General features: G+C 34.5%; 1 protein-coding gene across 1 annotated transcript; it reads left to right on the top strand.

Annotated features, from left to right (window-relative positions):
• LOC121422268 (exocyst complex component 7-like) lies at positions 1-27,315 on the top strand. Its single transcript, XM_041617184.1, has 23 exons — positions 1-100; positions 6,253-6,373; positions 6,918-6,983; positions 7,694-7,793; positions 8,530-8,614; positions 8,962-9,067; positions 10,781-10,898; positions 11,394-11,432; positions 12,034-12,221; positions 12,767-12,831; positions 14,054-14,088; positions 15,676-15,791; positions 15,999-16,103; positions 16,733-16,852; positions 17,379-17,477; positions 18,332-18,391; positions 18,708-18,777; positions 19,135-19,200; positions 19,765-19,885; positions 20,515-20,610; positions 25,005-25,125; positions 25,609-25,742; positions 26,509-27,315. Exons 2-23 carry the CDS (start codon positions 6,323-6,325, stop codon positions 26,603-26,605), a joined length of 2,058 nt encoding a protein of 685 aa, XP_041473118.1. The 5' UTR covers positions 1-100; positions 6,253-6,322; the 3' UTR covers positions 26,606-27,315.
• The last annotated feature ends 255 nt before the right edge of the window (positions 27,316-27,570 follow it).

The following is a 27,570-nucleotide window of genomic DNA, read 5'->3' on the forward strand; positions in this document are numbered from 1 at the left end:
GTTTGTTATGTGGATTTACACGGTACCGGTACCGGTACAGGAAGAGGTCAATCAGATAGGATCGCCGAGTTTGCATGAAGAAATTTTTTATTTTCCACTGGCATGTATTTTGTTTGTTTTTATTTGCTTGTACATTATAGTCTACTTTTCTGTTGGATTAGTTGTTTAGATCTTATTTTGCTAGAAGTCATAACTGAGTCTCAATCTTAGCTTTGGCCGGCCAGGCCAGTTTGGGAGAAGGAAGTTACTGTTTGGGCCGGGCCCGGGACTGGCTGCTCGCCTCTGCTACTCCGTCTCTCCGGCGGGAAGCTCAGCTCCGGGCTGCGTAAGACTATGGGTCTCCGATCTCCGTTGCGTCTCAGTCACAGAATGAAAATCGCGGCGCTAGCGATAGCGCAGCATAAGAATAGTGAGTAGGCCTACTGGTAGTGGTACATGTACCGGTAGGTTGTTTTTGTAAATAAGGCGCTAGGCCTAATATAGACCAAAAGCTTCGGTCTCTGTAATGTTGGTTGTTCAGCTGAACTTCGTTGGCTTCACTCACCAAATACATAGACCGAAGTTAAACCGTTGTTTGTACGGGGGCTCAATGGCCACGGCTAATTTCTTGTTTTTCTCCTCAATACCGTGATATTTTACACAAACAGTGCATTCATATGGGCATTATCGTGATCCAAGTCCCCGGTGACTCGGATCCACGGACAATTTTTCACAACGTAAAACATGTCCTACCTGTTTCTACCAACCTCCATCGTAGTTGTGTGTGACTTGTCTCTTTTCAGTCTCCACCAAAGATTGTAGAGCGCCGCGTACGCGCGCTCTACAATCTTTGGTCTATCTTCACTTTATTGGCGTTATAAATCAGATCGAATTGCATCTATATACTCCTTTTCAATCTCTATTGCTTTAGTTGGTAAATTATACTTTTCATATAAATAAATCATGATTATATTCATCTTCTTATGTTTCCCACACTATGAAATTTGCTTTATTTCGTTTACATTTTTACTAAATAAATCGGCCCCGAGTATATCCCTCGAACAGTCTCAATTGCTTTATTTCGTTGATTCCTAATTTACTAAATAAATCAGGATTGAATCATCTTTTCAATCTCCATTGCTTTATTTCGTAAATTAGTACTTTTCATATACATAAATCAAGATTATATTCATCTTCTTATGTTTCCCACACTATGAAATTTGCTTTATTTCGTTTACATTTTTACTAAATAAATCGGCCCCGAGTATATCCCTCGAACAGTCTCAATTGCTTTATTTCGTTGATTCCTAATTTACTAAATAAATCAGGATTGAATCATCTTTTCATTCTCCATTGCTTTATTTCGTAAATTAGTACTTTTCATATACATAAATCAAGAGTATATTCATCTTCTTATGTTTCCCACACTATGAAATTTGCTTTATTTCGTTTACATTTTTACTAAATAAATCGGCCCCGAGTATCCCTCTTCTGCAGACATTGCTTTATTTCGTTTATCCCTAATTTACTAAATAAATCAAAATTGCATCTACTTTTCAGTATATATAGGCTTTATTTCGTCGTACTTTTTAATTATACTATGAATAAATCTCATTATGTTTGTCATGATTATGCTTTATTTCGTCTATCACGTTTTTACTAAATAAATCAAAATGCATATCTCTTAACTGTCTCCATGCTTTATTTCGTAAGGTACGTAATTAGAATGTCGGTCTATCATCATACTCCTCGTGATTCAATTCCCCCTTCATCCGAATTAAACCACTCTGCCACTTTTAGACAGTTTCCTAGAGATGAAATATTTTCGATAATAAGAATCATTAAAATCAATGAAAATCACATTAAAGACACTATTTAACTGTCTAAAGAATTGAATTAAAACAGTATATACTACTCCTTGTGATCCAAGTCCCCTCTCCTAAAAATACAAAACGGCAATTAACCCGTTGATATTCATCTACCCCTCATTTCCCTCCTCTTCAAAACCACTCTGCCACTTTTAGACAGTTTCCTAGAGATGATTAATAAATATTTTCGATAATAAGAATCACTAAAATCAATGAAAATCACATTAAAGACACTATTTAACTGTCTAAAGAATTAAATTAAAACAGTATATACTACTCCTCGTGATCCAAGTCCCCTCTCCTAAAAATACAAAACGGCAATTAACCCGCTGATATTCATCTACCCCTCATTTCCCTCCTCTTCAAAACCACTCTGCCACTTTTAGACAGTTTCCTAGAGATGATTAATAAATATTTTCGATAATAAGAATCATTAAAATCAATGAAAATCACATTAAAGACACTATTTAACTGTCTAAAGAATTGAATTAAAACAGTATATACTACTCCTCGTGATCCAAGTCCCCACTCCTAAAAATACAAAACGGCAATTAACCCGTTGATATTCATCTACCCCTCATTTCCCTCCTCTTCAAAACCACTCTGCCCCTTTTAGACAGTTTCCTAGAGATGATTAATAAATATTTTCGATAATAAGAATCATTAAAATCAATGAAAATCACATTAAAGACACTATTTAACTGTCTAAAGAATTGAATTAAAACAGTATATACTACTCCTCGTGATCCAAGTCCCAGCTCCTAAAAATACAAAACGGCAATTAACCCGTTGATATTCATCTACCCCTCATTTCCCTCCTCTTCAAAACCACTCTGCCACTTTTAGACAGTTTCCTAGAGATGATTAATAAATATTTTCGATAATAAGAATCATTAATTAAAATCAATGAAAATCACAATAAAAACACTATTTAACTGTCTAAATACTCCTCGTGATCGGAGTCCCCTTCCCGTGTTAAGTTCGTCCAATTTCCCATAGGAGGGGACTTGGATAACGAGGATTACTATTACTCGTGATCCAAGTCCCCTCTCCTAAAAATACAAAACGGCAATTAACCCGTTGATATTCATCTACCCCTCATTTCCCTCCTCTTCAAAACCACTCTGCCACTTTTAGACAGTTTAATAGACATGATTAAGGAATAATTTCGATAATAAGAATCAATAAAATCAATGAAAATCACATTAAAAACACTATTTAACTGTCTAAATACTCCTCGTGATCGGAGTCCCCTTCCCGTGTTAAGTTCGTCCAATTTCCCATAGGAGGGGACTTGGATAACGAGGATTACTATTACTCGTGATCCAAGTCCCCTCTCCTAAAAATACAAAACGGCAATTAACCCGTTGATATTCATCTACCCCTCATTTCCCTCCTCTTCAAAACCACTCTGCCACTTTTAGACAGTTTAATAGACACGATTAACAAATATTTTCGATAGTAAGAATCATTAAAATCAATGAAAATCACATTAAAAACACTATTTAACTGTCTAAATACTCCTCGTGATCGGAGTCCCCTTCCCGTGTTAAGTTCGTCCAATTTCCCATGGAGGGGACTTGGATAACGAGGAGTACTATTACTCGTGATCCAAGTCCCCTCTCCTAAAAATACAAAACGGCAATTAACCCGTTGATATTCATCTACCCCTCATTTCCCTCCTCTTCAAAACCACTCTGCCACTTTTAGACAGTTTAATAGACATGATTAAGGAATAATTTCGATAATAAGAATCAATAAAATCAATGAAAATCACATTAAAAACACTATTTAACTGTCTAAATACTCCTCGTGATCGGAGTCCCCTTCCCGTGTTAAGTTCGTCCAATTTCCCATAGGAGGGGACTTGGATAACGAGGATTACTATTACTCGTGATCCAAGTCCCCTCTCCTAAAAATACAAAACGGCGATTAACCCGTTGATATTCATCTACCCCTCATTTCCCTCATCTTCAAAACCACTCTGCCACTTTTAGACAGTTTAATAGACATGATTAATGAATATTTTCGATAATAAGAATCATTAAAATCAATGAAAATCACATTAAAAACACTATTTAACTGTCTAAATACTCCTCGTGATCGGAGTCCCCTTCCCGTGTTGAGTTCGTCCTATTTCCCATAGGAGGGGACTTGGATAACGACTATAGTACTCCTCGTTATCCAAGTCCCCTCCTATGGGAAATTAGACGAACTCAACACGGGAAGGGGACTCCGATCACGAGGAGTATTTAGACAGTTAAATAGTGTTTTTAGTGTTATTCTTATTTAGTGTTTTGATCATTGTTTCATCAACTTGGAAGAATATACCGCCACAGGAGTGAAAAGAAAGAGACTATTTTTGTCGTTTGAAAAAGTGTCCGAGTCAGTTGTTATTGTGTCAATGGGAAAACGTGTGGTGGAAGGAAGTCCCCGCTCAGTGAGAAGCTTCGCACCGTTTCGCATCGCGAACAATACATTTCTTTGAAAACCTTCCAACCGTGGATTCTATTGAAAGATTGCTGATATTTGAGGTGTGTCTCAAGTTTGTCCCCAGTGACTTGGATGACGATAAGGCCATTCATATGCACCTTTAGGTGATAATGTTTAAGTGACGACAGTTTCTTACCCTAAATTCCCGCTTTGAAACTGGCATTCAGAGGATTGTCTCTAAAAGTTGACACTTGCGACTCGAAGAGTGGGCAGCCATCTTGGTAATGAATTATTCATGAAAAGTGGCCGGCGAAAGTTAGACTCCGCCCCATGACCTTTACGTCACACATATACCATGTATACAGTGCCCGGGCGAGCAAACGTTGAAAAGGAAAAGAAAATTAATATTCATAAGCCTGACGTAAAAGAGATGATCTGATTGGCCAACGGTTTCGATAAGCAGTTGACCCGGAAGTTCATCCCACCTCATATGTTTGTGTACATTATCGACTTCGGAGGAACGAGTGAATTGGGAGCTACACGACAGCCGAGGAAAGTCACTGTTTTTGTTCCTTTTCAATTGAATTTTCACCACTTAAATGCCAATCAAAGCCTAGAGGAAATAACAAGCTGCATTTTGGTAAGCTTCTTTTTATATATTGTAATTCATTTAAGAAAATATTTGATGAGCCCCGCCGGGGGGATTTTGCGTTGTACCTCCCCTAATGGCGGGGACACGCTAGCGAGCCGTCTGTCGACGAGGAGAAATTAAAAAATGTTAAAAAACTCCTCGAAACAGACGGCTGCCAGCTGTCTAGGCCTAATATTAAGTTTCACATTGGCCGCCGGCCGATAACCTGACCGGGCCGTGCGATGTACTTACTATAATCCACTCATTCAGTGAACAAGGTTATGATATATGATATGCTATTCTATATATATAGCCTAACCAGCTTTTAGGTCGTTGTTGTTGTTTGTAGTAGTGGGTCGTTTCCACACACCTAGCCAGGGAATCTAGAGAGTAAAAATCATTTACTAACGTAACTAAGGTTAATCTCAACGAAGCCAGGTCTTCCTTTCTATTCATTTGTGTGTGGGCCTACCACAAAAAAACCTGAAACTTTCACCCCCAAGATTTCTACTTTCATTCTAAAAGATCTATATCTAGCCCTAAAATCATGTACATGGGATACAACTTCATTTTCGACATTTCTACACTATGGATTTTATTCTTAAACAAGAATTCATAAAAAAAATGAGAAAAATATCATGAAAAGATGGAAGAGACTTGCCCGATGTTTACGCCGCCATCTTGTTTCCTATTGTTCTTCCCCAACGGTACGCAACGCAAGCGTCCGTATCGTGGGTGAAGAACAATAGACCAATATAAGAGAGACCTACATGTAGGCTAATTTTTTGGTCTGTAGCAATGTGAATCCCTACCCTATGGCCTACAAAACTCTTTAGTATTGGAAACAAAACAGTACCCTTGACAAGCATTCCCTATATGGGCCCCTAAACAAGTACAACGATATTTTAATTGTTATGTCATGGGCATAATCATGGACATTGGCTTTACCTTTCCTTTTATAGTACACTGTACCACCCCACACACCTCTCTTAAATCGGACCTTAAACAAGTAGTGTTGGGGCAAAAGTACATCCTTTATAAAGTATTTTAGTCTTTTTATACCCTCGCAAATTGGACCGTAAACACAGTTTTTCTAGCGGAATATATACCCCTTTTTCATTATTTTAGTGTTTAAGACACTCTTATTACGTTACATATGTAACATGCCCTGTTTTGAAAAAGGAGATTCTTTTTACATGTCTTTTTTTGGGGGTCACGCATGGTATCCACTCGTCAATGGAAGTAGCCCCTGCGGCCCCACCAGCCATGCACAATTCAGATTTAGGCCTATTGAATTATCATTTTTCATATAGCAGGATTCACTTTTGGTTTTCATTTCAGGACTTGTAGGTGACCAGCTGATGTTAGAGTGTATCTTCCAACGTTGAATTGATATCTATCATCTGCAAATATGGAAGATACTGCACAAAAGATTCGGATGATAGAGGAAAAATTGGCAGTTGTAAGCAAACAATGATTTCTGCTCACATGTATTGCATGATTTATAGAAGTCCATTCTAAAATTAAAACATATTGTATTTGCAAACATAGATGACATGTGCATTACAATTTTTTTGTTTGCACAACATTGATGCATATTACATGAAAAAAATTAAGCCAAATTTTATTACTCCTCTAATCTTTGCAGAATACATTTAGATTAGATTTTCAGGAAAATTTTGCATTTTTACATTTTTATCATTTTACTTTTGCATAATTATGCATTATTTAGATTTATATTGTATTTCATGTGATGTGATAAAGACATAATTTTCCTTTTTTTCTTCTTCAAATGATTCTGAAGAGTGGCATTTTTCATTTGTTTAACAGATGGATTTTGCATTTGCAGTATTTTAATTCATTTCATATTTCATGTGATATAACTTACCGGGTAATTTTTTTTTTGTTCATAGGATGCTGAAGAGTTGCATTTTGAATTTGTTTATAATTGGAATTTCAATTCTGTATTTTGTGTGATATGAAATAACTATTTTTTTTTTTCAAAGGATGCTGAAGAGTTAACTTTTATCAAAGATAACTTACACAAGAGTCAGCATATGAGCCAGAATATGGTGAGTTATATTCTGATGATAATTCTACTTCAGAATGATTAAATTCAGGAATATTTGATGTATGTGGTACATGTACATTTAAATTAATGTACCAGCATACATACCTATTTAGGATGTAATCCTGTTTAATGCAAAATTTTTAGTCACTTGCTTGATTTATCAAGAAGCCAATGAAGTTGGGAATTTAAAGTGCATCACCACAGACAGGTATGCAGGTAGCCAATGTTAGACATTCTTCATATTGAAAGTTACAATGTAAATACTTCCACATGCATTAACAGTATCAAGGTTTGTCTTTGATTGATTGGTTAACATTTTCAGTGTAGAACAAGGGATCATTCTAAAAATTGTATCTTTGGAACAGGTCTCATGCCCAAAGCATATTCAAGGGCATTTGGATTACTTCCAAGTTGACAAGTGTGGGTAATTATTCTAATGCCCAAGCAGAAAACTGGTGTATTATTTTTGTTTTTATAAGATATTGATGTGGATCCTTGTTAGTTGATAAACCATCATTACCTCAAAACTATGACCATTTAATAGAACTAGTCATTAGCACAGTTGCCTGTTAGCTAAAATAAAAAGCTGGTTATGTGATACAATTCAGTCAATCATTTGATTATGCTCCATGTCACCATTTTGTAATGCTTGACATGCATTCGTTGTACAAGAACAGACATTTTGATTTTTAACTATTATTTACTTGTAAGGTGATGATCCTGACATCTTTTGAGAATCGTCTCCGCCAGCTAGAGGAAACTATCTTACCCGTCCACAGGGAGACAGTCACCTTGCAAAAACTACAAGAGAGTATCCTTTCCTATTATTGTTTAGACTAACAGGCTTAAACTATTGGACACAATTTGATCACAGTACACATGTATGTAATAGCTATGTCAATAGACCATTATAATAATTGATAATTATACTTTCTTGTTTAGCTCTTTCATGTAGCACTTTCTTTACCAAAAGTCTCTGAACAATCTAGAAATACAGTGGTGCTAAAACGTTTGTGAAACCCACCAGAAAATGCACACCTTCATGCTGAGTGTTGAATGTTGACAACAGTCCTACAAAGTCCGGCAAGCCCATAGAAATAAAGTTTATTGAATGTAATATTTTATCACCTGACTTCACAATCAAATATCTAAAAGATGGCAGAACTTGATTACTGTTAAATATGTGCATTTCCTGGTCTGGTTCCCTAACTTTTAAGCACCACTGTATATTGCAGGATAATTTACCTGGCCTGAGCAGAGCAGTTGTTAAGTGCTGTAATACTGGATTCCAATCACTGAAGTTTATTAGTTCACAATTTGTATTGGCTTCATCATAAGAACCTTAAGATACGAACACCGATGTTTGACAAATTGAAATATTTTCCATGGAAAAGGGTAAATTCATGGTTTTGAATATCATTTTTATATTATTTTAAACATAAAATAACTTTTATTGAACCTGCTTTGATGTTCCAAAGTTATATATTAATATTGTTGATTCATTTTGATTGAAGTATGTATATTTCTTAACTTGCCAATCTTGTAAGATATTGAATGCACCCTAGCTTCATTTGATCACGTTCTGAGCTACCATGATGCTGTTAGAGAATTAGAAAATGCTATCAAGGAAGGGTAAGTAAATAGAGTTCTGTTCAGTGATATGAGCAGTATCTTAGTGATTTTCACTCATTTGTTCAATCAGATGCAAGCATTTCAGTAGCTTATAAAAGTTATTGGTGGAAATTACTGACTTTTTATGTCATTTAATGTTTCCCCAGCCTTAATCAGTAGCATTTCTATTAAAACTCTTTCTCTTCTGCAATTTTGAAATCAAATATTTTTATAAATTTCATGAATGAACTTTGATTGAAAGGCAAGTGGTTTTGGCACTAGGGCAGGTAAGTCTGACCTCCTATATGTGAGACCTGTCACCTAGTGAATATCGGTGCCATCATGTGTTTTCTTATGTCCTTCTTTAGGCCTGGAGGAAACTATGAAAAGTATCTCAGTCAGATGGCACAGATACAGGAAGCTCTTGACTTCTTTGCCAAGAACAACCCAGGAAGTCCAGAATTGTCCAAAGCAGTGAGTATACTGTGCTCATGGTCGGTCATGGATCAGGGGTGGGAGAGGGGCTTGTCTGAATTTTTTTTTTTGACAGAATAGTACTTTTGAAAGTAATGATGATGATCTTTCAGAAGTTTCTTCTAACCCTCTGTAAACCCTGGTTACATCCCTGTTTATGATTGGCTGTGAGAACCAGATGGTCACTGTGATTGGTCCATCATGATTAGAATTTCAGTAGTCAATGGATTGATATACAGTGCGTCCCACAAAAAACGAAACCGAGGTGTATTGATGATTTATCATAACTTAATCACAAATACAATATAATGACCTACCATTGTAAAGCTAAGAATCTCCTCTTTCATCTGAAATTACTTAGATTATTTCTCATTCACGCATGAGTGAGCAAAAACAAATTGAAGAGGGGATACCAAAAAGTCATTTGGCGGGCTGTATCTGGGTTTCAAAAAGAAAACCACATTTTAAAAAAGTTCAATTTCTGCTCTTTTATTTAATACCTTAATTACAGAAAATGGTCAAGAAATAACAAAGTTCTGGTTATTTGAAATAAGGCTTGAATTTCAATAATTTCATAAAATGAAGAGGTTCTACAGGCTAGCGTTCAAACTCTCTTGACACTCTGTTTTGTTGACGATCAGCCATGCATTAAATCTTTTATTAACCATGCGATAGCTTCTGTGGGAAACCGGCGAAAACACATTTATTCAATGAAATTATGGAAATACAAGCATTGTTTCGAGGGAACATAACTTTTTTCCTTCTTGACCATTTTTTGTGAGTAAGGTATCAAATAAAAGAGTAGATGTTAACCTTTTTAGGCATATGATATTCTTTTTTAAATTCAGATACCCCCTGCCAAATGAGTTTTTTGTATCCTTTCTACAAATTGTTTTTGCTCACTCATGTGTGAATGAGAAATAATCTATGTAATAGATTCTAAGCTTTACATTGGTAGGTCATTTGTCTGTTGTATTTGTGATTAAATTGTGATAAATCTCGGTTTCTTTTTTTCTGGGATGCACTGTATATTGGGTTCCTATTTCATTACTGGATAAGGGAAATCAGTGAGAGGCTGCTATGCATTTTGACATAATGACACTGCCTTCAAAAAGGTCAGATAGACCTTTAGTCTGGACACCATTTTATGAAAGCAATAACAAAAACTAATTCTCTGAAAGTTGCTGTCATGAGAACAGTGCTTCAAAACAAATCAAAACCCAACAATTTTATCAAATTTGGCAGTGCCAACAACTTTTGAAAAGGTCTGTAGAACTTCTGTAAAGAGTCTGAATCTTAGGGAAAGGGATATTTGTTTTTTACCCTGTACAACATTATTTGGGAGGAATAAATCTGTCTTTATTAGTAAAATATGTTGCAAAGATTTTTCACAAAACATTTCTTAGATTTCTTTTAACAAATTCTTTTTAAGATCTAATTTGCTTTGATTTGCTGATTAAGTGACGATATAACATATATAGTTTGTTAATAATTATTAGGACATCAGTTGCAATTACAAGAGAAACTTGTTCAGGGGCCCATTGCATAAAACTTTTGCCATAAACAAAAACTCTGGCAAACAAAATTATGCCATTGAAAATAAAACAAAAAAAATCTGGCAAAAAATTTGCCAGAGATTTTTAAGGTAAAAGTTTTATGCAACGGGCCCCAGATGTACTAAAATAGCATTGTTTTGTTCTCTTTTTTATCCAGACTTCAATATTCAATACTGGTAAAGAATTACTTCAGCATGAATTCAGGAATCTACTTTCTAGACACAGTAACCCTGTTCCTCCAATCAAGATCCTAGATATCCTGGGTACAGATGAAGGTAATAACATATTTTCAATGATAGTAATGATAATAATTTGCAACATTTATGAAGCTTTTGATATATATGTGTAATTGCTGCATGCTATTACTCCTGCTCTAGCAAGACTACCCTGATTAGACACTCATGCATTCAAGGAATCAGAAAGTTAATTCCAAACTTTTCAGTTATCATGATTTCTCTTTCAAATTGGTAATGTATCAGTAATATGTCTATCTGTTTTGTTGTTGCTAAAATGATGGAATATAATTCAATGGCCAACCATTTGATATGAGTTGATATGCAATGCCAGTAAAGTTTGAATCTTTTGATGTTTCACTAAAATATGTTTTGCAAGTCTAAGAAGCATGATCATTATTTTCTCTAATATCAGATGGTTATATGATTATCAAGTTTCTTTGTAACAGTTGTGTTTATTTCATGCTCTCAAGTCATCATAATTCATTATTTATTTTTCTAATGTTTATAAATCTATTATCAATTTAACTATTTTAGAGTTGGCTCCAGAGGATGCGTCATTCAAGCAATTACCAGGTAATTTTGAGGCTTTCAGAAAATTTAGGCTTTTAGCAAATGGTTTTATACTGATTTCATGCTTAGAGGAATCCAACGGCTACATGAAATAAATATAATCTTCAGGCATTTCCCCTAATTCAGGCCCTGACATTTTCACACTTCAGGCCTTATCAGGCTTTTTAATGTAGAGCAGGCATGGGGTTCCATTGTGTTAGTTTCTTTTCAGGCCCAGTCAGCAAAATTGACTGACATTCATGATTAATGTTTTAAGGTAGCAATGAGACCAATCTGTTTAAGTAGCCCAAGTAGGTTGACCATGATTGTGTTAGGTGGTATGAGATTTAGATCACTTTCCAATAAACCAAGTGAATACAATCCTTTTGAATGAGTGTCATAAAATTCTTGAAGCCTTTGGCAGTGAATAGGTAATGATAATCAGTATTTTCATTTTGAAGTTTCCAGTATAAACCATGACTGGAAAATTGAATAAATGAAGCAAAATTATCAAGGAATTATTGTTCAAAGTGACAACAAAAAAGATATTCAGGCTCTATTAGCAGACCTTTCATCTGCCTTTAAAAAAAGGAAGGAAAAAAACTTTTGTTTATCTGTATTATAGATGATGTCATAGAAGAACTTTCTGAGATTTCAAGATGGTTGCTAAACCAAGGGCAGACTACAGAGTTCATTGAGATCTACCATTCCACAAGAGCAGCCACACTGAGAAAATCCATGGAGGGACTCAAAGATCACCTTAATAATAAATCCGGAGGGACAGGTCCTGGTGGGCCATATTCCCCTCTAGTGGTAAGTGGTTTTGTCTTCCCACCTTTTGATTTTGTCAGTTGGCATTGTTGACTGGTTTGGAAAATTGAATATGGGATAGACGTTCATACCATGTTTTATTTATTTTAGAGTAGTTTTAGACACATTTATTCAATAAAATAATAAATTTGAATTATTCAGTTGGTAATTATTATAAAGATGTTTGAATTATGATATTCAGTTCAGTAATGAATATTGTTATTTTTAACATATTGTATAGTTTTATTTCAATTTCAGTTTCATATATTACTCCTAAAGAGATCAGATAAAAATACATAAAATAGAAAATGAGGAGGGAAATTGCTGAAAAGGAAGATACCGTGTGATAGGTCAACCCGTAACAAAAATTTAATATGTCTATAGTTATACGAGCATGCACACAAACTGTTTCCGTCTGCATATTTTTGTTTATATCTTTGAGATATGAGAAATAAATATCAGATTTATTCAATTGATTGTTTTTGTGGATCAGATTTCTGGGCTGCTGCAATCAAAGATCAAGTATTTCTTTTCTACTGTTGATACAGGTTGGTGGTAAATTGCATAGAGGAAAAGAGCAACCACTAAAGAGAACTTCTCATCTTCTAAGATCGTAAGTATGCTAGAGGGCTCTTTCACAAAGGGGAGGGATGTTTCACAAAGTCTAAAGTGTGACTTGAGAGTCAAACACCGACATGCACATGTTGGTGACATAATCTGATTGATGGATACATGATAGTGTCTGTCCTGTACACATGATCTGACCAATGCAGCAATACATTACATGAAATTTAATCTTTGTGAAACACCCCCAACATTATTTATTTATTTATTTATTAGAACATTTATTCAGGTACAAAAGATCAGCAAAAACTGTTTTTCATCAATGACCTGATGAAAACATAAAGAACAACATAAATCATCATATCATACATGAAAATAAAGTCAAAATCTAAGTCAAAGATAACAATACTAAGTAACATAAATCAAGGACAAGTCCACCCCAACAAAAACTTGATTTGAATAAAAAGAGAAGAATTCAACCAGCATAACACTGAAAATTTCATCAAAATCGGATGTAAAATAAGAAAGTTATGGCATTTCAAAGTTTCGCTTATTTTCAACAAAATTTTATGAACGAGCCAGATACATCCAAATGAGAGAGTTGATGACATCACTCACTCACTATTTCTTTTGTATTTTATTATATGAAATATTTTGATTTTCTCGTCATTGTCATGTGAAATAAAGTTTCATTCCTCCCTGAACACGTGGAATTCCATTATGTTAACATTTTGTGCTTCAGGCAAGGAGGTCCTAATCGTCAAATTCGTAAAAATTGAAATATTATATAATTCAAACAATAAAAAACAAAAGAAATAGTGAGTGAGTGACATCATCGACTCTCTCATTTGAATGTAACTGGCTCGTTCATATAACTATTTTGTTGAAAATAAGCGAAACTTTGAAATGTCATAACTTTCTTCTTTTACATCCGATTTTAATGAAATTTTCAGCATTGTGCTTGTCTGATTTTTCTCTATTGATTCAAATCAACATTTTTCCGAGGTGGACTTGACCTTTAAATGATAATATGATACAAATAACTAAAATATTGTAAGTTATCAAAAGGGAACAGTTACTAATTTTAAAACTACTAATTGTATAATTTATTCGCTGATAAAAACACTGAACAATGAAATAACTATGGTATTATGTTCATGGCAATCAGTTATGCTGATGTACATGTCACTTACAGTGAATATTGTGTTATGACTGGAATTTTATCATTTATTATGTTTTCTTCTGAATTATGCTGTTTCTCTAATTTGCAGGGGAGGAAAGGGAAAAGTCTCCTCTAGTATGTTTGGTAAGTGTACATTTCATTACATTAGTCACTTGAAATTATCATTGATTAATTTATCTCATTATTGTCATGAACTATGCCATTGGTGGGCTGTCAAAACCTGGGTCTGTTTCACAAAGAGAAACGCAGACGCTCTTTGATATGAACACACTATCTCATTGATTATTACACAGTGACGCACATGAGTGATGCCTTTATATCGCATGCAGCTGGGCATCTTCAGTTTGACTCGTTAAGTCATACATAATTCTTTATAAAGCACACCCCAGGTATCTCAAAACTTACCCATTTTGAGGACAGCCTCGAAAATGCTTGATTTTAAAGTAATGCAATAAGTGGCAACCCTCCTTTTCCTACAAAGACTTTGCTTCAGTAATTAGGATTATGAGATTTTTTGATAATGAGATTTTTTAATTTTGTAATTTTTAGCTCATCCGGCCTGAAGGGCCAAATGAGCTTATGCCGTGGCGTGGCATCTGTCATCCGTCCACAATATCAAAATGCTTCTTCTTCGCCATTTCAAGTCCGATTTCAATTCTGTTTGCTTTATATGATAGCACTAGGTGGGGGATTCAAAACTTCTACACAGAATTTCAAAATTTATTGAATATGCTATTTTTTGTTTCCATCTGGTAGAGCTTCATGTGGTTCACCAAACTTCTATACAGAATTTTGAAATTTTGACCAGAACAATTTTTATGCTAATTTATGCAAAATTAATTTATATATATTTTAAAATTCACATAAAATGCTTTTTCTTATTTAATTGTTGACCTATTTTGATTTTTTTCTTCCATCTGGTAGAACTTTATGAGGTTCACCAAACTTCTACACAGAATTTTGAAATATTCAGTAGAAAATTATGCAAAATTTATTCATAAATCACAGAAAATGCCTCCTCTTCTTTATTTGTTGACAGATTTTGATTTTTTTTCTTCCATCTGGTAGAGCTGCATGAGGTTCACCATGCTTGTACACAAAATTCTGAAATTTTGTCTGGAATTTTGTCTGGAAAATTATTTATGCTAATTTATGCAAAATTTATTCATAAATCACACACAAAAAAATCTTCTTCATTTGATGATCAATTTCAATTTTTTTTGCTTTATATGATAACTCGAGGTGATGATACAAAATTTCAACACAGAATTTTGAAACTCATTAGATATGCTAATTTATTCATATATTCTCAAAACTTACAAAAATTACTTATTTGATTGTTGATTGATTTTGATTATTTTTGTTTTATCTGAGAGCTACATGAGGTTCACCAAGGTTCTACACAGTTAAGAAATTTTGACTAGAAAGTTATTTATGCTTAATTTATATGAAATTTATTCATATATCACAAAAATGCTTCTATGTCATTTCTTCATCAATTTCAATTCTATATCCTCAATTTATGTCACCAATATAATTAACTACAGTGTCAACTGGGCTGAAATTAAAATTGTGTTAGATTTCGTTGCGAGGTGCCGGATGAGCTCCACATCATTGATGTGCTAGTTTTTGCTCCATATGAATTTGGTTTTTGTTTTTATATCCTGCTGTGTATAACTATATTTTTCTTTGTGATTTTGATTGATGCAGGCCATAGACGAACTGGATCTAATGTATCAGAGAATACCTCAACCAAAGATGAACAGTTGGACCCAGAGACTGCCTGCTATCTCTTCTGTGTATCAAGTCTTATTAAACTCATGCAGGTACTCTAGAAACTGAATATATCTCTCTGTTTTCTCAGTTCGGTGGTATCTTCAAATTGACCAAAACCTTGGAAAAGCAAATTTTGTTTGTCTCTAGATATTCTGTTCAGATTTAGCTCTGCACATAGTGTGTTATCTTCCAGTGATGTACAAAATACAAACCAAAATGGATGAATGAGTAATAATCTTTTCTATCCTATATTTCAGAGTGAATCTCAGCTAATGGCAAACATCATACCTGATGAACACCAGAAGAAAACCTTTGATAGGATCATTGAGAAACCTCTTGATACTATTCTACATGATGGAGAGGTAAGAAGAATACATTTTTTCAAAGCTTCTGTAAGTATGTAGATGTTTCTCAATGCTTTTGTTGCTTCCATCCACCTCAGGTGGTTGTCGGAGCCATCAAGTTTCATGTCATCCGTTTAACGGTCCGACCTGTTTTCCTTGTAACAATAACCAAAGAACTGTTTGAGCAATCAACTTCAAACTGGTCCAGCTAAAGGAGAGTCAATGATCAGGGGTTGGCGGGTGAAATATGAGGGATCATGTAAGGCAATTTGACAATAAATAATAAAATAAAATAAACTAATAAAAAAATAATATTAGGGAAATCTTGTTAGTAGAATTAAATTTTGATGCAATTCTGTTTTCAGTTTATCTGCTTTGTATATTTTAAATCATGAAAATTGTGAATTGACCCTTCAGCATGTGCTGCTGGTAAATATATGTTAATGTAAGTCCCAATATTCTTTTTAGATTAATAATAATGATAATTAGTGATAAGGATAATTTTGTTACTTATGAGACACTAAGGACAATAGTACCATTCAACATACACCCATATATTATTACACAAATTTATAAGAAATAAGATTCGGGAAGAGGCGTTATTTGGAAAAAGATATTTGTTAAATTATTGAATATTTTCCTCGCAGCAAATCATCAGTGCAGCAAAGAGAGCTATAGCCAAGCACGAATACTCTGCCATCCTGGGTATATTCCCTGTGCTGAAACACCTACTAGCCGTCAAACCAGACTTTGATGAAGCTTTACAGGTATGTTACATGTTTTTTTTCATATAATATTTTTATTATCCATCCATTTATTCTTTGTAGCCTACTGATATTGATGTGTTAACAAAATCAATTTTCATTCGTCATGAGGGACACGAATTATCTTTAAAATCAAATTTGAAGATTTGTTTCTTTCTTTTTAATTCTCGATAGTAATTCATAGTCTATCTGAAGCTTTAACAAAGGGTCAGTACCTCAATGTGAATTATACTCGAGTATCATTAAGGATGGCAATATAACAAAAGTGAAGTGGTCATGCACATACATTTTTTTGGGGGGGTTTACAAAAACTATAGATTGGCTCTGAATGACAAATCATGTGTTGTCCAGTCTATTATTAGGCCTATATTGTATTTTGCATTGGATGGTCATGCAAATGAAGAAAATAGAATGATAGAAACAAAGCAAAATAGGAGAGTAAGAGAAATGTGAAAAAAAAAATATACAGTATGCGCAGTGTTCTTCATGCATATTGTATAACATTGATATTGTTATGTTGGTAACACAGGGCACAGCACCAAGTACGCGTAGTAAACTACCTAGTCTCATCTCCAGTCTGGAATCAACAGGATCAAAGGCTCTGGAAGAATTCTTTGATATCATAAAGGTACTCACTGGTTGTATATTCACATACAGTATATCTCTTACATTAGATTGCTGGGTTATTCATTGGTTTATAGGAGAATGGAACACTTGAAATAATTTGAATTCATATAAAAGAGAAAAATTGAAGAAACAGATCAGCAAAGTTTTGAGGAAGATTGAATGGATAATGACTATTAATGCTATGGAGATCCTCCCATTGGCAATGCTAACAAGATCTGTGATGCCACACATGTACAAATGTCTTATTGCATGTCCAATTTCATCCAAAATGTCATTCTTATTTTTTGATTTCCTGCTTTCACACAAGCTAACTTGCTGTAAGGGATTCATTCTCCTTTAATTATGCAAACATTAACTGTTGGATTTCGTTCATTAAACTGAGATATGTATATACAAATGAAAGAAAACATTGATGACCAGTGGGATTTTTGGGTAGTGAGGGTGATGAAATGTTCCTGTTGTTTTTTTCTTTTCATGCTCACCATATCATAGAAATTCTTGAGAATGAATACGTCAACATCATAAAATTGTCTGAGCATTTGAGCCTCCAAGAATAAAATACATAATAATAATGATGCTATTGCTTCTGATGACGACGATGATGATGATGATGATGATGGTGATGATGATGGTGATGATGATGTTGATGATGATGGTGATGATGATGATGATGATGGTGATGATGATGATGATGATGATGATGATAACAATGAATGAAAAATATATTAGGAAATACCATTATAAGTACATGTATACATGTATAGTTCCAAATGAAATATATATTTACAGATTCCTTAATTCTAGAACCTTTCTATCAATTCTCAATTTTATCAAATTTTTATTCCCTGAAAACAGAATGATCCTGATAAATCCAATATGCCAAAGGATGGTACTGTCCATGGTTTAACCAGTAATGTAAGTAAAGCCATTTCTGTTATTTAACTTTGCCTTCATTATAAATCCTATTATTGTGAAATAGAAAATTTAGAACGAACACTTTGCAAATGTTTATGTGATTCCATTATTCAATCAATTTTACTGTTCTTTTTTTGTTCCTTTTTTCAATGACGGCAAGTATGTACATTTATTTCCATTCGCCTTACGCATTGCATTTTATGCATATTTTTATTTTTCTTATTATTATTCTAAGTGTGTGTTGCAAAGAGCTTATATGCAATCAATTGCAATCTTTTGACGCAATCCTTTTTTTCCTCTCCCTTGCTTTCAACAGGCACTTATCTTCCTTGATAATCTATTGGATTTTGTAGAAACAGCTGCTGCTATGCTTGCCACACAAAAAGGTAATACTTTATTACTCAGTTTTGTGGAAGTTTTTAACTTAAATCACCCAAATTCAGTTATAAAATCATAACTAAAAATAGAACTGTGAAAAAAAATTCTCCCTCTTTTCAGCTTCTGCCATTATGAAGCATTTCTTCTTGTTCCAGTTCTGGGAAAAAAATTACTCCCCCCAAAAAAATAAATAAATGAATTAAAAAAACCTCAATATCTTCATAATCATGAATATTACAATGATAATTGATTTTCAGTTGTATTTTATATTATTTCAGATCAAGACATTCTCTTTAATTTGTTGTTTGGAATTTAATTGGCTTGGTTTATATGCTAGAAGTTTAATCTAATTTTATATGTTGCAGACCCCACCCTGCAGATGCGAAGTGCTGATCCAAAAGCAAAACAAAGAAGAGTTGCAACCTATGTTGGTAAGTACGGGAACTGTAGCTTTACACCTAAATATCTGAAAACTTGTATTTCCATTTCAAACTTGATCTATAATCGAAATTCTGTTGTGTCATAGAAAATGTACACAGCAAAATCATTAATTCCATTTCACAAAGGTATATTCAATGAATTTTTGTACTAGAAATGAAGCACCAAAATGGATTTTCAATTTTGATTTACCAGTATAAGTGAAAAATCACTGTGCTTGTAGTAACAATCTGATTATGATTGAGAATAGGAACAACCACGTAAGTCGTAAATATTTGTAAATATATAAATATGTATTGAAAGAAATATTTTTAAAATTGATTGTGTGTATAAAATTTGTAAGTTGCTTGGGGTGGGGGCGTTTACTATGTTTTTTGGGGGGTTTCAGATAAAGTTTGTGAGGTGCTATGTTTGCCATGCTGTCATGCAGAATATTTCAATCTGTTTTTCTTTTGCGGGGGGTGGGGATTTGTTTGTTTGGCTTTTTTTTCAGGTAAAGTTCATGAGGGTATGTGTTTGCCATGTTGTCACACTAAATATTTCCCTCTTTTCCTCAGGTAAAGTTCTTGGAGCTCTTAGTTTGAACCTAGACCAGAAGGCTAAGACCTATTCAGACCAGTATCTTGGTGCTATCTTTCTTCTCAACAACTATCATTACATCCTGAAGTCACTCCAGAGGTAAAGTAATTTGTGTTCAATAATGCAATATCCATAGGAAACTTCTGAATTCCAGGAGACTGTTGCGTTAAGAGTGTACACAAGGAGAAAACGAATAGTTTCCCATGAAATAGTTTGTTTCATTGCTGACACCATGCATAACTTTTTTTTTTCCAGAGAAAAGGTAACTATTTGCCCCCCATACATGCATTGGGCTAAAAAGACATACACTGCACCTAGCAACCTCAAGCCACTGAGCTCATCCTGTGGTTCCCAGGTGCACCTAGCATGGCTGCCTGCCAAGCTAGCTAGCAGCATATTAAAAGAGTTCGGTGAAATTTTTCATAAGATGTGACCTTATTTTTTTTTCTTTCTTTGTTATTCATGTTATTTCTTTGTGATTTGATGTACTGGGGAATAATAACAAGTGGAAGGGATATAAAGCAAACACATGGCTCGTTCTCAAAAAAGCTAAAACTATTCACACTCTGGGAAATAAGTTCTCCCTGGGGCCCTTGTCCTTTTGGTAGAAGAGTACAGTTTGATATTCCTCGATTGTTGATAATTTAGCCAGATCCTTGAGCATCATGGTGTATTTGTGTAGTAGGGTGCCATCAGCTATTTGATGTGTTATTGTTTTTTGTCTGTAGGAGTGGTTTGGTGAAGTTAGTGGTATTGAGTAATCCTGATATTGAATCTCACTATGAAGACATTATCAAGGAACAGAAGAGAGAATACTCCAGGAGGTAAGCAAACCTACATGGAGCCCATTTCATAAAACTTGTTACAATCACAAACTTGTAATAACAGTGTTTAGCTACTGAAATCATTCAATTTGATTTGCTATTAGTAAACTTGTTATGGAAATTGTCCACTTGTTATGGAAACAAGTCTTTATGAAATAGAACCCTTGTGTTGCACTCATTGATTAGTTGGTTGCATGAAAATACAAATGACAAGATCAGAGCTGCCAAGTAGTGCAGACTTTCAGTATTTAGTTGTGAAAAAAAAATGAGAAGAATACTGACAGTTTCGTGCAAAATGCTCATTTTTAAAATTCAGTTTTATGTGTTATCCTATGGCATTTCTTTGAAAGTATTGATTTCCTCACCAATCTACTGAAATGTTCTTCTTCATGTTGGCAACTCTTCAAGGCGACAGACTCAACGGAGAATGAAACCTTTGGATCAAGTTAGTTTGTGTGAAAACAGGAAGAAAATAAATTAAGAAAATGGGATTTAAGAATTTTTTAGTAGAAGTGGATGAATACTGAAGCTGTGAGCATTTGAATGTGGATAAGGCTATGGAGATCCTCCCATTGTTAAAGGATAATGAAACCCTTGGAGCAAGTCAACTTGTATGAAAGTTGAGAACTCAAGATCAACGAAAGTTTAAGTAAAATTTGACAAGCAATAAAGAAAATCAACCATGAGCATTTGAATGTGGAGATCACTAATGCTATGGAGACCCTCCTGTTGTCAAAGGGAACAAGATCTGTGATGTCACAGAAGTACAACTGTCCCTTTAAACACTGAAATACCCTAAAACCTCTGTTTGGCTCATTTTTACAATAGGACAAACAATTTATCAATGCTATAATGTTGAGAAACCTGTATTACATGTCCTCTCAAAAAAATAGACTAGATAAAAGAAGAAAATTTGAGTGAAATAAGTATTCAAGGAATGGGGAAGTTGTACGTGTGTAACATTACAGATCTTAGTCACATTGCAATTAGGAGGTTCTACACAGTATAGTGATTTAAATATTAAAATGCTCATAACTCTGATTTTTCATTCACTCTCCCTCAATTTGTCATTGATCTTTTTTTTTCTCTTATATGAATGGAACTGGATTCAAGGGTTTCATTCTACTTTAATGCAACCAAGATGGGTGATGTCACAAATAAATAACTAGATATCCTTTTATCGACAAACTGAAAAAAAATCTCTTTTTGCTCATTCTAATGGAAGTGCAAACTATCATTCAACAGTTCATTATATAAACCTTGATATATTTTGTTGAACTTGCATTACATGCCTTCCAATAAAAAAGAACACTCATATAGCACAGCGACTATGGTAAATATTCCATTATGGTAATTACCATGGTAACATAACTCAGCAGACAAGCTATTCATGATAGTTATCATAATGGCAAGTCACCATTATTGTAAAGCAAGTCTTTATGAAAAAGACCTCTGATCTACCAATACATGTTAACTCACTTAAAGGTCAAGTCCACCTCAGAAAAATGATGATTTGAACAAATAGAGAAAAATCAAACAAACATAATGCTGAAATTTTCATCAAAATTGGATGTAAAATGAGAAAGCCATGACATGTTTAAGTTTCGCTTATTTTTCACAAAATAGTGATTTGCGCAATTTAGTCACATGCAAATGAGAAAATCAATGATGTCCCCCACTCACTATTTTTTTTGTTTTTTATTGTTTGAATTATTCAATATTTCAATTTTTACAAATTTGACAATAAGGGCCAACTTGACTGAACCATAAAATGTTAAACAATGCTAATTCCACATGTTCAGGGTGGAATAAAAATTTGTTACATGACAATGAAGAGAAAATTAGAATATTTCGTACAATAAAATAGAAAAGATATAGTGAGTGAGTGATGTCATCAGTTCCCTTGTTTGCATACCAACTGGGATGAGTGTATGACTGTTTTTGTCTCACCTGCATAGCAGAGTGAGACTATAGGTGCCGCTTTTCCGACGGCGGCAGCGCCAGCGTCAACATCAAATCTTAACCTAAGGTTAAGTTTTTGAAATGACATCATAACTTAGAAAGTGTATGGACCTAGTTCATGAAACTTGGCCATAAGGTTAATCAAGTATTACTGAACATCCTATCAGAGTTTCATATCACATGACCAAGTTCAAAGGTCATTTAGGGTCAATGAACTTAGACCATGTTGGGGGAATCAACATCAAAATCTTAACCTGAGGTTAAGTTTTTGAAATGTCATCATAACTTAGAAAATATATGGACCTAGGTCATTAAACTTAGACATAAGGTTAATCAAGTATCACCAAACATCCTGCATGAGTTTCACGTCACATGACCAAGGTCAAAGGTCATTTAGGGTCAATGAACTTTGGCCGATTTGGGGGTATCTGTTGAATTACAATTTTGGATCTGATTCATGAAACTTGGACATAATAGTAATCAAGTATCACTGAATATCCTGTGCAAGTTTCAGGTCACATGATCAAGGTCAAAGGTCATTTAGGGTCAATGAACTTTGGCCGAATTGGGGGTAATTGTTGAATTACCATCATAACTTTAAAAGTATGTTGGTCTAGTTCATAAAACTAGGACATAAGAGTAATCAAGTATCACTAAACATCCTGTGCGCATTTTAGGTCACATGCCCAAGGTCAAAGGTCAATGTACTTTGGCCATAATGGGGGTATCTGTTGAATTACCATCATAACTTTGCAAGTTTATTGATTTGACTTTTGAAACTTGGAAATAAGAGTAATCAAGTATCACTGAATATCACTGAATATGTGCAAGTTTCAGGTCACATGATCAAGGTCAAAGGTCATGTGAGGTCAATGAATTTTGGCCACATTTGGGGTATTTGTTGAATTACCACCCTATCTCTGTAAGTGTATTGGTCTAGTTAATAAAACGTGGAAATAAGAGTAACCAAGTATCACTGAACATCTTGTGCAAGTTATAGTAGTTTTCAAAGTCAGCACTGCTGCTACATGTATGTTGAATCATGTGATGCAGGTGAGACGGCCAGAGGCATTCCACTTGTGTTGAATTAAGCGAAACTTTAAAATATCATAACTTTCTTATTTTTTATCTGATTTGGATGAAATTTACAGTGTTGTACTTGTTTGATTCTTCTCTTTTTATTCAAATCAACTTTTTGTTTGGGTGGACTTGTCCTTTAAAAGAGACGATTCAACTGAAATATGTACAAAGGTCATGGGGAAGTTGTTTCATATGTGACATCAAACTTCCTGGTTGATTGTAATTTTTGTGTAGAACCTTTTTTTTAAAAGAATCTTGTGAATTGGTTGAAGATTAAACTGATCCATAGACAAACATGCGATTCCCTGTCATTTTCATAATTAATGAATAACTTCTAGCTCTCATATCTACCCACTTGAAAGCATATCAGAGTCCAAGGTGGGTTAACTATGTTTGCACTGATAAAGTATTGTTCATTTATTGAAAAAAAATTGGTGTATGGTATTTCTTATCATACATGCTCTCCACAAGTCAGTGCCCTAAGAGGTATACCAGTAATCGACCAGTTCAGCAATCCACATGAAAGTGAATCATCAAGTAAATCCTGCAGAATTAAATTACCCAAACAAAAATGAATTGTATTATTTATTTTGCCAGGGCTCTCTAAGGCCTGTCATACTATGGTCTGAGGTCAAATTTTACAACATGTTAATAAAGACATTTTTATCTAGGGTGGGGGGGTATCTTTGTAAAGAACCCATAATATTCATTTATTTCATGAGCCATATGTTTGTATTTTTATTCGTTTTATTTTTTGGTTGATGCAATGATCATTGTGTGCCATAATCCCCCCGCCCCTTATCTGAAAGCACAGACTAATATGTGACACCAACTATACCAAGTGGAGGGTGATGACTAAGTCTCTGTGTCAGTCACAGTAAGTGAGCGACACTAGTCACTACTTGCATTATGCAAAATCCCAAGGTCTTTGCCTGCAGACTACCCCTTCTCCCCCCCCCCCCCCCACTATCAGGATTGAGAATCCTTTCAGGCTGTAATGGCTGAACTACCAACTTGTGGATCAATTTTAATTCAATGGAACAGCAAAAAAAAATCATTTTTTTTTCCTTGTTGCATGTAATAGTTTACCACTTTCCATAGTTTCCATTAATGGCATGTTATTTTCAATTTTTATGTTACCGTTATTTATTCATATATATTTGTATTTTATTTCGTCAATGAAAACTAGTGTCCTTATTTATCATTAATCATCATTTTGTACATATATATTTATTAACATTGAGAGGGCTTTCTTATGAATCAAACCAATTGTCTTGAATTGGACAACTCTGTCTTAAAGAAAACATAAATGAATAATTAATTATTATTATCCTCTTCACTTATGTGTGTAGTTGGAACAAGGTCCTAGCCTACATCCTAGAAGTCAACAAACCAGTGGGTACACAGCGATTAGCACAGGATGCAAGCAAACTCAAAGACAAGGAAAGGCAACAAATCAAGGATAAATTCAAGGTTAGTTTTATTCCTTGTCTATTTCATTATCACCAATACAGCAATATACCCTTAGATAATTCTACTTCTCTGATTGTTTTTATATGGTTTACAATGAAAAATTTTGAAAGCTTGTTGTATTTATCAGGGATGCCGCTTGCTTTTAGAATAATGTCTGAATTCAGACGCTTTGATCATGTTTTGGGGGCTAGAGAAATCACCTTTTTATGTAGGTAAAGAGTAATTCTCGATGATTTTCAGACTTTTTTTATCAATTCTAAGTGGCATCGCACCCGGCATGCCTGATTTGTATGTAGACTAATGAATAGTACTTTGGAGTATGAAGTAAGCGAATTTCCCTAGTAGTTTGAATTATAGAGATGATTTTTCATTATCCAAATAGCAATGTCAAGAATGGTGAAATCTGAGTGTCCTGATGAAATTTAGAATTCATAAAGAAATATGAAATCCAGTTGCTTTATTTTATTATTCGTTTTTGATCAGGGGTTTAACACGGAGCTTGAAGACTTGCACCGGATCCAACGAGTCTATTCGATCCCAGACGTAACACTAAGAGATGCAGTGAGGAGAGATAATAGAGACTTCATTGTCCCCCAATACTCCCAGTTCAGAGACAGGTGAGGCACACTTTTACTTAGAGTACGAAAGACGTCACAAAAAAAACTCCGGGGGGGGGGGGCATTTCAGTATATTTCATACCATTTCTCTGCAGAGCCTGATGAAAAAACATTCATAGTTCAATTTTTTTAGAAATTTAAGTTATCAGGGTTCCCACCATCATTGAAAATCCTGGAAAATATTTTAGTTATGGAAAGTCAGGGAATTTAGAAATTTGTGAAAAGTCTTTGAAAAGTCATGGAATTGCATTTACCTCTTGGCTATGGCAGCTTTCCAGTTTGTCGTGTCTCGCGACTCTCATACTCTGTGATCATACTCTGCTATTATAACTGGTGTTCATGATTTCCATTTTCCCAGTTTTGTGACATTTCAATTTCTACATAACTCTCGGGACGTCACGGGAGGTCATGGAAAGCAGCAATTTAGTCATGGGAAAGTCATGGAATTCTGTTTTTGAATTTTTGTGGGAACCCTAATTGTTTGTCTTGCACAAAGTAAAAGAAAGGAAGAATGACCTGAAAATTATATTCATGCTAGTCCAAGGTACGGCTAACCGAAACTTAAGTTTGATAGGAAGTGATCCTTTGGTGCCCAAGATTTGGCCATATTAATACCATTCACCATTAATTGTTTTGGTTCCAAACAGTCATCATCCTCATTTGTATTATTTGTAGTTAGATTTGTGACAGGGCCATCTTCATTTCAGTTTGGTGCTATGTTGATATAAATTGCACTTAATGTCATGTTTTTTTCTTACAATTACAGGTATTTCAACACAAACTTCACCAAGAACCCTGAGAAGTACATCAAGTACACACCGGACAATGTTAAAGAGCTTCTTGATAAATTCTTTGACCTATGAGCACTGTATCCCTGTTTTCTAGTTGGTCACACTCCAAATTGTATTGAAGTAGTATGCAGCAAATCATTGTAACTGATTTGTTGATTTAGCTTACTTCATGTAACTACATGTAAACTTAAACTTATTCAGTCAAGGTGTTCAGCCAAGCTCTATATAAAGTTATGCATTAATTAATGTACGGCTGATACATGAAATGCGATAATGATTTAAGTCATGAATTATACTTTGGCTTGATGATTGAATTGAACAGATAGAAAAATGGTCAGTCAACTACCCCTTTTATATTTCAACCTCTGCTAATGGATTGTCACAGTACATCAGCCACTAACATTCATTATCATTCCTTTTTTTTCACCTGCTGGTGAACAAATGCAATTTTAGGTTGCCCTTAAATGATGCTTCTAAAAGTAAAATGGGGAACACAAAAGCAAAAGTTGGAGAGCAGAGCTTCAAATCATAACCAGCTCTAATCAGAAATGCAGACCCCGACATATATAACCAAAAGGTGTGGTGGTCCCCCTGCATTCCCCCCAATCAGTTATATCGGGAGGAGAGACCTGCGGGTCATAGTGATTCAGTTCGCTTTTCGCCTCCCAGGCACAGGTGACGCCAAACAAATAATAATTTGGACCTAAAGCCAACAAAGTGTGTATTCCAAATACTTGGGAAAGAGCCCCTAACAAGAAGCATGAAAATTAAAGGCACTTCAGTATGTTGAAAAAAGAAAACATATTCAACAAGAATTACAAAAAAAAACATACAGAAGCAGTAACTATCACATGGTAAACTTGAAAACAGTTTTCATAAAGTGTGAATGTTATCGTTTCAGAAGAGATGATGTGAAGTTTTCCTGTACCATCCTTGTAAGCCAGTCTGGCATGAAAGAGAAAGAAGGGTCTCTTTCCCTGATCTTTGAGACTCTGAAACTCATCTCTCTTGTTTTTACGTTGCTTCATGACTTTCTT

Source organism: Lytechinus variegatus, chromosome 10 (assembly GCF_018143015.1).
Source record: "Lytechinus variegatus isolate NC3 chromosome 10, Lvar_3.0, whole genome shotgun sequence".
Lineage (NCBI taxonomy): Eukaryota > Metazoa > Echinodermata > Echinoidea > Temnopleuroida > Toxopneustidae > Lytechinus > Lytechinus variegatus.